The 12,807-nt window shown below is 45.6% G+C and overlaps 1 protein-coding gene across 1 annotated transcript in view; it reads right to left on the minus strand.

The window, feature by feature from the left end:
• Positions 1-950: 950 nt before the first annotated feature.
• The window catches only part of PTPN9 (protein tyrosine phosphatase, non-receptor type 9), a 135,179-nt gene continuing 123,322 nt past the window's right edge, over positions 951-12,807 (minus strand). The window contains exons 12-15 of the mRNA XM_011973707.1: positions 7,415-7,493; positions 4,773-4,923; positions 3,604-3,811; positions 951-2,797 (exon numbers count right to left, since the gene is read on the minus strand). Of these exons, the coding sequence (XP_011829097.1) occupies positions 2,583-2,797; positions 3,604-3,811; positions 4,773-4,923; positions 7,415-7,493 (653 nt within the window). The 3' untranslated portion in view covers positions 951-2,582. The remainder of the gene's footprint in view (positions 2,798-3,603; positions 3,812-4,772; positions 4,924-7,414; positions 7,494-12,807) is intronic.

The raw sequence follows: 12,807 nt of genomic DNA on the forward strand, positions 1-12,807 counted from the left end.
TCTCTCAATTTTTTTCTTCTGTCAATACCTACCTCAAAAGGTTGTGGAGGGTGAATGAAATGATACCTAGAAATTACTCTAAACAGTGCCTGGAATAGAGTAAGCATCCAGTAAATTGGTTGCTATGACTATTATTAAGAACACCTCAATATTTCCCAGCCACAATTGCCCCAACTGGGCAAGCCATCACCAGCCAACAGGTGTGATATGGGGAGTGGTCTTCCATGGACAAAGCTTCTGGTTCCATTCTTTCTAAGAGAGAAATGCAAATGACTCAAAATTTTCTCACAAACACCATGTATCCATAGACAGGGAGTTTCCTGGGGAGAATGACAACCCTTTTGGTACTCTGCAGACATGAGGACCCTACATCAGGAGGTCCTAGCTAGGAGAGTCAGTCACCAACCCTGTCGCGCTTCGAGTCTACTACAGAAGCATGGGCACAAGAACAACAACCTGGAACTTAAGAACTATTTATACTCTGAAAGGACAGCTAAACAAACCTCTGTTCTCCAAAGACAAGATCTCCATCTTCCATGCAGTGAGGAGACCACAGGCTTTGTAAGCAGACCAACTTGAGCTCGTTTTAGAGCAAATCACTGTAACCCTCTGGACCTCACTTTCCTCATCTATATAGAAATGAGAAAGGGGTGCACAGGAGAAGGGAAAGAAGATAATATCTCACTGAATTGTTGTGAGGTTTGAATGAAGCAACGAGGAAAAAAGCACCTAGCATAGCACTTAGCACATCTCAAGCACTGAACTGGCGCTGGTCCCTCTGTCCAGATATAGGGCCATGGCTTACAGACAAGGTGAACTCATAGTGTCAGAACTCTAAGTCTCAGATACTGAAGCCTTGGGTCCCTCCCTGCCTCCCTCATCCCTCCCAGACCAGCTCCTGGACCCCCTCCCTCATGTCCCAGGCTGCTAAATTGATGAAGCTAAAAGGGTTTTGATCATGTCGGTATATTTATATGTAAATACAAAACTGTATCACTGTAAGATATTGAATATGAACATTACAATTATTTTCTGAATCTGCCTCAGTCCATTGATATTAAATACAAAAATGAAATGATTGTAAAAAATAAGAATATACACATTCAAAGAGCTTATTACAATATAAAATTATTGAGGTCTCATCAGCTGCCAACCTCATCTTCTGTGACAGGGGAAGGTTTAGGAGTTCCTGGGATTTTCTTGGGAATGTGGAGTGCTAAGGACTCTTGATTTATCCCTAGCACATAAGGATGAGTGGGCTGGGAGCAGGCAGGGACAGGCTGGGTGGGTAGGGGACAAACAGTGATTGCAGGGGACCACCTCACTCAGCCAGAGGGTAAAGCTTTTTATTGACACAGAACCCACCCAGTTTGAGGGTCTAGCAGGCTAGCAGGCAGGAAGAGATGGGCATCTCAGTAGACGGCCAAGCTTCATAAAGGAACCATCCAGCAAAAGAAAAAGGGCCCCAGCCCATCCTCCCAGGGAGGCATTTTCTTAGTAGTTTTTTCTCTCTCATACCTGGGCTACGCCTCCTTCCTTCTAAGACTTCGTACCGATTGCATGTGGCTCTGGCTGCTCAGTGAGTTCATCTCTACCCTCCGCCTCCCATCCATGGGATAGTGAAAGCAAAGAGAGAGTATGGAATCACAGTGGAGGTCTGTTCCCCAAATTGGCCAAGTAAATGCAGAAAAATCATCAGATAAGGGAAATCCATGCTGAGCTAACCCAGTTTCACCACAAACTAATACATTCGTGGCTCCAATAGGAGGGAGATAAGTCATTACTTAAGGAAGGGGCCCTGTGGCAGGAACATGGAGAAGTGTGTGTGTCCTCTTCCACCACTCTGTAGCCTGACAACAGGAGACATGATCACCAACCCAAGCTAGTCCAGGATAAATAGCAGGGTCCAAGAAGGAAGGAGTCCTGAACTGCAACACAGAGCCCCAGGAACTTCTACAAAGGAATATCTGTGTGTATATGTATTTATAGAATACGATCATATTATCACATACAATATATATTATATACACACGTACATATGGACCCATACACATAAGTACACACACGCACACACACAGAATGACAGGACTCGAATACACGCCCTACTTATAAACGTGCTTGGCACTCAGGACGATCTCTAGAATATGTAACTTGGTCAAGCTCTCTGGGGAGAAAGGCAAATGCTCATCAAACCTCCCCATAAAATCCTAGCAAAGGGAAGGAGTGGGAGACAGGAGACCTCCAGAAAGAGAATGGTGGGAGAAAGGAGGAGGGAGGTTCCTTCCCCACTTACCTCGGGGACCCTGGCAAAAATCAATAGCCACAATTTGGTTTTAATAAGGCACAGTTTGATAGCAGGTGCTAGGAATTAAGAACACATTGCTGCTGGCCCTTTCTAGTGGCAATTTCACCACATTTATCTAGCCAAAGGGAAAGGCTGCCTTGTGTGCACACGTGTGCCGGGAGACAGAAGAAAGAAGTTGATCCATGGCTTCAGCGTAACTGATGGCAACCTATAGGCTCAGCGGTGTCCAGGGTAGTTTAAGGAAGGCTGGCCAGCAGGTAGGAGGTTCGTGGGAGAGTTACTGACCCTCCACAGCCAGCAGGTTTTGGCCAGAGGATACCATGCCCTCCTTCTCTGCGAACTCCAGGATGGCCTTGTAGCAAAAATAGTACTGCTCAGGGGTCTGGATGCTGAAGGCCCTCTGGGTCCTCATGCGTGACACCGTCTGGAACACATTAAGGGTGCCAAGCTCCTCCAGCTGTGCCAGGCAGATGTCCAGTGAGCAGAAGGTACCTGAAGAAGGAAGGAAGTGATCACATCTGGTTTACCTCTCCTCTCCTCCTCCCTCTACCAAATAACCCAGGGAGAACTGAATGAATGAATTCAAAGGCAAAGCACCTCTTGGCAGAAGGCCAGGTGGCCTTAGGCCTGAAAGGACTCGAGGAGGAGGTCACAGGGAGTGTTGGAGGCCAGAGAAATGAGAAGGCCTCTTACCTCTCAGGACATACACTGGGGTAACAGGAAGTGGAAACGGGAAGGTGACATAAGGGAACTTCCTGCTTCAATCCCAGACAGACAGACTGACAGCACTCCCACACCTAATTTCCAGAGTCCACAAGTTTTTCAGAGGCCTAACACAAACCTATTCCCAACTTTCTCCCAAAGGACCTTTGAACTAGAAAGGCCAACATTTTCTACCATGTACATGCCCTTAAGACAAAAGCTGCTAACTGGCTCCAGAATGGAGAACACAGCACAGGGTGGGGAGTCCCTCCAGGGAGGGCTATATGGGAAGGAAGCAGCAGACCAGCTGAGCTCCCTGGGATACCTGCAGCGACAGTGCTAACAGGTGACAGGATCAGCGTTATGATGGGGTATATAAAACATCAACCCCTAGAGGACTTGGCTTGTGAAATATATATTCTGGCCATCACTTGGTCCACCAAAAGGACATTAGAAGAGGGATTTTTCACAGCAATTCACCACCAAGGGAGCAAGTGAGTTCCTTCTCCAATCACAGATGTGGGCTAAGAGCTTTGTTTTTCCTCCTCCACCCCTACTGCCTCTGCAGACACCAAGAGCTGCATTAGGTGCATTACCTGTCCTGCCAATGCCTGCACTGCAATGGACCACAATGGGTGGCTCAGAGCACTGCCCTTTGGAGCGTGCTCCCATGTTGCTCACAGCCAGGCTCTGCTGGTTTCTGACCACTCTCAAGAAGTCAATGAGGGAAGCTGCTGAGGAAGGGACACCATAGTCTGGCCAGCTCAAGAACTGGAAGTGGGTCACCTGGCGTTTCTGCCGTTCCTTAGATGAGAAAAGAAGTAAACGTTAACGAGGTTATTTCTGCCTGCCCCTAGCTACCACTGGCTTTTCCAGATTCTCAACACCCTGGTTATCCCTACCACCAAGGCTCCTATCCACCACTGTCAACTTTTCCCGTAACTGCTTCTTTACTATAAACCCAAAGGAAGGGTTGGTTAATTGTTTGGAAAAGGCAGAATTCCTATACTGTAAGATCCAGAATTTTTTTTTGAGACAGGATCTCACTCTGTCGCCCAGGCTGGAGTACGGTGGCATGATCAAACTTACTGCTGCCTTGACCTCACAGGCGTGTGCCACCATGATCAGCTAATTTTTTCTATGTTTTGTAGAGACGAGATCTCACTGTGTTGCCTAGATTGTCTTGAACTGCTGGGCTCAAGTGATCCTTCCACCTCTGCCTCCCAGAGTGCTGGAATTATAGACGTAAGCCATTGCATCCAGCCCCAGATTTCTTTCTTTATTTTATTTTTTTTTGAGACAGTCTCTCACTGTCGCCCAGGCTGGAGTGCAGTGGTGAGGTCTCTGCTCACTTCAACCTCCGCATTGTGAGTTCCAGCGATTCTGCCTCCCAGCTAATTTTTTCTATTTTTTAGTAGAGACAGGGTTTCGCTACGTTGGCCAGGCTGGTCTTGAACTCCTGACTTTGTGATCCGCCCGCCTCAGCCTCCCAAAGTGCTGGGATTACAGGCTTGAGCCACCGCGCCCGGCCTTACCCAGCCCCAGATTTCTAAAATTATAAGCTTTACTCCTATTTAATGTTCCTATTGTGCTGCAGTAATATGGCTATATTGGCTGTGAGTTAAATATCCTCATCCTGTCCCTAGAAAAACAGAAGCAACTCATAACCTCCCTGGTATCCTATCTATTCCCTCTGGAGATTTTCATTACAGTAAGTATTCTCCCCCTGTTTCAATAAGGTGAGAAAAAAGAAACCTGGATTTACCTCTGTGTTGTGAATTTCTAGTGTTGTTTTCTTATAATGATTCATGTTCTCCACGCCTAGATTGGTCACTGTGAGGAAGCCAAATCGGATCCGAGAGTCTTTTTCTAAAGGCCAGTACTGGCCACACTTTCTCCTGCCGCCTTCTTCAAAGCTGAAGACACACAGAGCAAGGTAAGCCTTCCATCCTTCCTCTCCACAGCAGTAACCGGGCTTCCACAAAGACCTGATATACCTCCAGGCAGCAATATCATCTCTTGCATTGCTTCTAACTTACACCATTTATTCTCAGCAGAAAGGAAAGGAAACCTCTTCATTCTAAACAAATGTACTCACAGCCAAAGTTTCTGCATGTACTCATATAGCATACAGTTACTGAGCACTTACTACAGCATTTAGTCTTTTTCCTAATATGCAATAGTACTTCTCATATATGTGGGATAAATACTGGGTGAACAGAGAAAAAAACAGTATAGTAGCTGGGGGTAGTAGTGCATGCCTGTAACCCCAGCTACTTGAGAGGCTTAGAAAGGAGAATCACCTAAGACCAGGAGTTTGAGACCAGCCTGGGCAACATGGTGAGACTCCATCTCAAAAAAAAAAAAGAAAAAGAAAAAGAAAAAAAAACAGTAGAGAAAATACGATAGGTCAGAGAGAACTCTCTGGCCTATACCTCAGCCACTGCTTATTGTCTTTCCCAATAAGAGATGTTGGATAATAGATAACTGATAAACACACATCTCCTGGAATGTTAGCAGGAGGTTTGTGTAAAGGCCTAAAGTCCCAGCCCAGGTAACATGGAAACCCTGTCTCTACTAAAAATACAAAAACTAGCCAGGCATGGTGGTGGGTACCTGTAGTCCCACCTACTTAGGAGGCTGAGGCAGGAGGATTGCTTGAATCCAGGAGGTTGAGACTGCAGTGAGCTGAGATGGTACCACTGCACTCCAGCCTAGATGACAAAGCGAGACTCTGTCTCAAAAAAAAAAAAAAAAAAAAAGGCTTAGGCTGGGCGCAGTGACTCGTGCCTGTAATCCCAGCACTTTAGGAGACTGAGGTGGCGGATCGCCTGAGGTCAGGAGTTCAAGACCAGCCTGGCCAACATGGTGAAACCCCATCTCTACTAAAAATACAAAAATTAGCCAGGCATGGAGGTGGGCACCTGTAATCCCAGCTACTTGGGAATTCTTCTGCTGAGGCAGAAGAATCGCTCGAACCTGGGAGGCAGAGGTTGCAGTGAGCTGAGGTCGCACCACTGAACTCCAGCCTGCGCAACAGAGTGAGACTCTGTCTCAAAAAAAAAAAAAAGCCTAAATCTACCTTGCCACCCTCCAGTGCCCCCAAGGTATTCCAAGGTAGAACTTCTCCCACTACCTCCTCTCCAAATAAGAGGTGGTTATAACAGTGCTAAGGAAGGAAATTGAACATTCATTTTTTTCCTTCCTCATCTGAAATAGGTTATTCCTGAAATTTGTCAGATTTGTAGACCAAACTTTCAAAAATATTCCTTTCATTAAAACCTTCCTGGCCGGGCGCAGTGGCTCACACTTACAATCCCAGCACTTTGGGAGGCTGAGGTGACAGATCATGAGGTCAGGAGCTCAAGACCAGCCTGACCAACATGGTAAAACCCCATCTCTACTAAAAATACAAAAATTAGCCAGGCATGGTGGCACATGCCTATAATCTCAGCTACTCAGGAGAATCACTTGAACCCGGGAGGCGGGGGTTGCGGTGAGCTGAGATAGAGCCATTGTATTCCCGCCTGGGTGACAGAGCGAGACACCGTCTCCAAAAAAAAAAAAATTAGCTGGGCGTGGTGGCACATCCTAGCTACTCAGGAGGCTGAGGCAGGAGAATTGCTTGAACCTGGGAGACGGAGGTTACAGTGAGCCAAGATCACGCCACTGTACTCCAGCCTGGCGGCAGAGTGAGACTCCATCTCAAAAGAAAAAAAAAAAAAGTAGCAACAAATGGAGAGCAAAGGGGATCTGGTAATTCGGTAGTCAGGAAGAGAGCACCCCTCTGGAAATAGGGAACACATTAAAGAATTGTCCCATGTTTCCCAGAACTTCCTTTAGTGGATAAGGCCAGGACCTCAAAATAGGGTATAATTGGCACAGGGTTGCCAGAGCCAGGGATTAAAGCTTTAACAAGTTAGATCTATTCATCTCCACGATACCCGGATTGTGGATTAGCTAAGAGATATCTCAAAATCTTTGCCATGGCTTTCCTAATCCTCAAAAAAATTTTTTTTAAAAATTGAGACATAGTCTCGCTCTGTAGCCCAGGCTGGAGTACAATGGCGTGATGTCAGCTCGCTGCAACCTCTGCCTCTTGGGTTCAAGTGATTCTCCTGCCTCAGCCTCCCGAGTAGCTGAGATTACAGGCAAACACCACCATGCCTGGCTAATTTTTTGTACTTTTAATAGAGATGGGGTTTCACCAGGCTGGCCAGGCTGGTCTGGAACTCCTGACCTCATGATCCGCCTGCCTCGGCCTCCCTAAGTGCTGGGATTACAAGCGTGAGCCACTGCACCAGGCTGGCCCACATTATTTCTAAAAGCTAAACTTCCCTCTTCAATCACCTATGCTTAGGGGACAGAGTAGAGGTGGAGACCAGTGGAAAAAAGGGATTAACTCACCGGGTGGTCATGACAATCACCAAGACTTTTTGCTCCCATACCATGAGCCAGAAATCACGATAGGTATTCTCCAAAGGACCTGTAATAAAAATAGAATACAAGAAACATGACTCTGGGAAACACTTTTTTTCCTTTGTAGGCTCTTCTGTTTTACTCCCCAATGGTAACTCCAAACCATAGATGTTAGCTCCTTGCTCATCTTTCCACATCCCTGCTATTCAGTGTGGTCCGTGGACAAATCACACCAGCATCGTATGGGAGAGTGTAAGAAACATGAATCTGCATGTTAACAAGATCCCCAGGTGAGTCATAGGTAGGTTTGGGAAGCACTGCTACATACCCTCTCAGAGCCTTAATCATCAGAACTTCAGCCATCACATCCAGGCCGACAGTGTCAACTGTGTATGAGTCTCTAGCTGTTTTCATCTCACCTAAGCTTCAGTTTTATGATCACAGATTGCTTACTAAACCATTAGCCTTCTGTTTCCCATCATCTCAGATCCATTATGTCTGCAACTAAGTCTCCTCCTTCAAAATTAGCTTTATCTTGGCCAGGTGCAGTGGCTCATGCCTATAATTCCAGCCCTCTGGGAGGCCAAGGCAGGCAGGTTGCCTGAGCTCAGCAGTTTGAGATCAGCCTGGCAACATGGTAAAACCCCGTCTCTATGAAAAATACAAAAATTAGCCGAGTGTGCTGGCACATGCCTGTAGTCCCAGGTACTTGGGAGGCTGAAGCACAAGAATTGCTTGACCCCAGGAGGTTGAGGTTGCAGTGAGCCAAGATCGCACCACTGCACTCCAGCCTGGGCAGTAGAATGAGACTCCGTCTCAAAAAAAAGAAAAATTAGCTTTATCTTGCAACTTTCTTATCTCTGTTAACAATACTAGCATTCTTAAATCATTCAGTCTTAAAAAGTTGAAGTCAACACTGACTTACCCATTTCCTTCATCTCTCAGAAGCAGTCACCAAATCCTAGAGATTTTTTACCTTTGAAATGTTTTTGCTTTTTATTCTTTTGTCCCCCATCTTCTCCCCATCCTGCTCTTCCTGCTCAATTTCACTGACACAAAGACCACATCATCTTCTGTCTAAGTTACTGTAACACCCTCTTAGTCTACTTTTCTGAATAGGCCTTTTTCCGTTCCAGTCTACTCTGGGAAACCCCACCAGTTTAATCTTTCTTAACAGTTTCTTCATCAGAACATAGACACACCATGCTCACCTTGGCCTCTATTCTTTTGCTCAAGCTGTCTCCATTACCTCCAATGCTATTCATTTTCTACCCATTTTCAAGTGCCGCCTCTTCCTTGAAGCTTTCTCTGACCTCCTCATTCCTTGTGAAGCTTCTTCTCTTTTGCTTTTGATGGCATAGCTGGCTAACCATTTAATTTATATACTCTTCCATCCATTATTTTACTTTGTGGGAATTAATGATATCTCAGTAAACATTATCCTAAGGACAAGGGATTACAGGCATGAGCCACTGCGCCTGGCCAAATTCTCCTTTTTTAGTTAGAACCTGCATAGGGCTGAGCACTCAGCAATAACTTTGAAGATACTTGTGGACTACCAACTCCACTTTGATCAAGACAGTAACCGGCCGGGCGCAGGGCTCTCACCTATAATCCCAACACTTTGGGAGGCCAAGGCGGGCAGATCACTTGAGGTCAGGAGTCCGAGACCAGCCTGGCCAACATGGTAAAACCCAATCTCTACTAAAAATACAAAAATTAGCTGGGCATGATGGCGGGTGCCTGTAATCCCAGCTACTTGGGAGCCTGAGTTAGGAGAATTGCTTAAACCCGGGAGGTGGAGGTTGCATTGAGCCTAGATCACACTGTTGAACTCCAACCTGGGTGACAGCAAGACTCCATCTCAAGAAAAAAAAAAAGTAACAACTCAAGATAATTCCTCATACTTTCCGGGTGTTTCTTCCCTCTCTGCTTTCAGGAAAGCAGGGCAGTACTAATGGTTAATTTTGGCCTAGAAGTCTGCTGGTTCTACTACCATTATTGCTAAGTCTTTTAGCAAGCACTAACATGATACTGGAATGCCCTCTCTGCAGAATTGGATGATGTCAAAAGCATGTGAGGTCTTAGAAATACGCTAAATATCCAATAAGAGAGGATTAATTAAATTATGGCATGTCAAGTGTAATCCCAGCCCTTTGGAAGGATGAGGTAGGCAGATCACTTGAGCCCAGGAGTTTGAGACCAACCTGGGCAACATTGTGAAACCCTGTCCCTACAAAAAATACAAAAATTAGCCAGGTGTAGTAGCACATGCCTATAGTCCCAGCTACTCAGGAGACTGAGGTGAGAGGATCACCTGTGCCTGGAGAGACCGAGGCTACATTGAGTCATGATCGTGAACCATGATCATACCACTCTGTCACCCAGCCTAGGTGACAGAGTGAGACCCTGTCTCAAAAATAAATAAATAAATAATAGCATACCCATAATTTATACAATCTATAAAGCTGATGTTGTAAGAACTGTATTTTTTGCTATGGAAAGGTATTCACAGATACCATTAAATGAAATAAGAGATGTGTATAGAAAGAGCATATTTGGTTAAATTAAAAGTTTAGTTTTTTTTTTTTTTGAGACCGAGTATCACTCTGTCACCCAGGCTGGAGTTCAGTGGCGTGATCTTAGCTCACTGCAACCTCTGCCTCCCGGGTTCAAGCGATTCTCCTCCCTCAGTCTCCCAAGCAGCTGGGACTATAGGCGCCCACCACCACACCCGGCTAATTTTAGTAGGGACTGGGTTTCACCGTGTTAGCCAGGCTGGTCTCGAACTCCTGACCTTGAACTCCTGACCTCAGGTGATCCACCTGCCTCGGCCTCCCAAAGTGCGGGAATTACAGGCTTAAGTCACCGTGCCTGGCCTTTTTTTTTTTTTTTTTTTTAAGACAGAGTCTCACTCTGTTGCCCAGGCTGGAGTGCAGTGGCACAATTTCGGCTCACTGCAACCTCCACCTCCTGGGTTCCAGCGATTCTCGTGCCTCAGCCTCCCAAGTAGCTGGGATTACAGGCACACACCACCATGCCTGGCTAACTTTTGTATTTTTAGTAGAGACAAAGTTTCACCATGTTGGCCAGGCTGGTCTCAAACTCTTGACCTCAGGTGATTCACCCACCTCGGCCTCCCAAAGTGCTGGGATTACAGGCTTGAGCTGCTGCGCCCAGCCTGGTTAAATATTTTGTATGCCTATATCTGCATGTATGCATAGATAAAGGTCTAGGAGGAGATGCTGTAAAATGTTAACATTATCTCTGGGTCCTAGGGTTATAAGGGATTATTTTTGTTTTCTAAATGTTCCACAATGGACATGCATTACCCTAGTATACGCATCAAGAAGACAGTAAGGACACCTTTTCCACATCTCTGACCCTCAGCCTCATCCACATCCTACTCTCCTGCGCCACAGCAACTCTCATATACTTCATTTTCCACATTCAGACAACTAGCAGAATTGGAGTACTGAGCAGTCAGAGCACATGGTAACTCAGTTACCAGACTCAGACTGGGCAAACTTCTCACAGGCTCAAGAGAGATACTTAGAAGGGAAAGTTGTACTTCCCAGCTTAGACCCTTTAACAGTAGACTTCTCTCAAGAAATAAAGTCAGCAGTTTATACTGACATAGGTGAAACAATCCACTGACTTGGCTTGTAAAAACTTCTGAATCAAGCAAACATGGGTTCAAACCCTGGTTCTGTCACTTACTAGCTGCATGGTCCAAGGTCATGTCAACTTTTGGGTTTCAGTTTGCTCATCTATAAATTAATAAACTTCCCTTGCAGAGTCTCTATAATAATTAGATAGCATTTATGCATCTGATATATAATAGGTCTTCTCATTAGATTACATCATTAGTAGAAATATAGGCCGGGCACAGTGGCTGATGCCTGTAATCCCAGCACTTTGGGAAGCTGAGGTAGGCAGATCACTTCAGGCCGGGAGTTCAAGACCAGCCTAGGCAACATGGCGAAACCCTGGTTCCACCAAAAATACAAAAATTAGCTGGGCATGGTGGCAGGTGCCTGTAATCCCAGCTACTTGGGAGGCTGAGGCAGGAGAATCATTTGAGTCCTGGAAGTGGAAGGTGCAGTGAGCCGAGATCACATCATTGCACTGTAGCCTGGGCGACAGAGCAAAACTCCATCTCAAAAAATTAATTAATTAAAAATAAAGAAGTTGCAGACATTATGATATTTTATTCCCAAATACTTGAGCATTTACTAGGAAAACAAGGACATCTTCCTATACAAGAATACCATTATCACCTTAAGCATACATTAAACATGGATATAATGTTGGCTAACACAAAGTCTCCAATTGTCTCAATAGTTTGTCTTCAATAGTTTTTTTCTCCCAATTGAGGATCTAATCACAGATCCTCTTATTTTTTTTCTTTTTGAGACGGAGTTTCGCTCTTGTTGCCCAGGCTGGAGTGCAATGGCGCAATCTTGGCTCACTGCAACTTCCGCCTCCTGGGTTCAAGCGATTCTTCTGCCTCGGCCTCCCAAGTAGCTGGGATTACAGGCATGTGCCACCACGCCTGGCTAATTTTGTATTTTTAGTAGAAATAGGGTTTCTCCATGTTGGTCAGGCTGGTCTCGAACTACCGACCTCAGGCGATCCACCTGCCCTGGCCTCCCAAAGTGCTGGAATTACAGGTGTGAGTCATTGCGCCCAGCCTTTTTATTTATTTATTTATTTTTGAGGCAGGATCTCCCTGTGTCAGCCAGGCTGGAGTACAGTGGCGCAATCTCGGCTCACAGCAACCTCTGCTTCGTGGGCTCAAGTGATACTCCCACCTCAGCCTCCCAAAGTACTGGGGTTACAGGTGTGAGCCACTGTGTCCGGCCATGGTTCTCTTTAGTCTCCCTTTAATCTAGAACAGTTCTCTGCCTTTTTGTTTTTTATGGCATTAACTTTGGAGAGTCTGAGCCAGTTTTCTTATAGTATGTCACACAATCTGGAGTGTTTCCCATAACTAGATTCAGATTTTAAAACTCGCAATACACAATGCAGGTGATATTTATTTCTCAATGTATCATATCAGGAGGTATACATAATGTCCCTTTGTCCTTTACTGGTGATACTAAGTTTGATCACTTGATTAAGGAGGTATCCACCATATCTTGCTCTGCAGTGGTCAAAGGGCCTTATGCCCATTGATGGTTTGTTGTCTTTTTGTGTTACCATCTTTGAAAGTGACATGATATTCTTGAGATGGAGAGGCCAGGTCAGAAAGAGTACTAAGATCATAGGAACATTTATAGAAACTCCATCTGAAATCCTCCTAGAGGCCGGGCATGGTGGCTTATGCCTATAATCCCAACACTTTCGGAGGCCGAGGCGGGCAGATCACGAGGTCAGGA

Source organism: Mandrillus leucophaeus, unplaced genomic scaffold (genome assembly GCF_000951045.1).
Source record: "Mandrillus leucophaeus isolate KB7577 unplaced genomic scaffold, Mleu.le_1.0 Scaffold1395, whole genome shotgun sequence".
NCBI classification, from domain to species: domain Eukaryota; kingdom Metazoa; phylum Chordata; class Mammalia; order Primates; family Cercopithecidae; genus Mandrillus; species Mandrillus leucophaeus.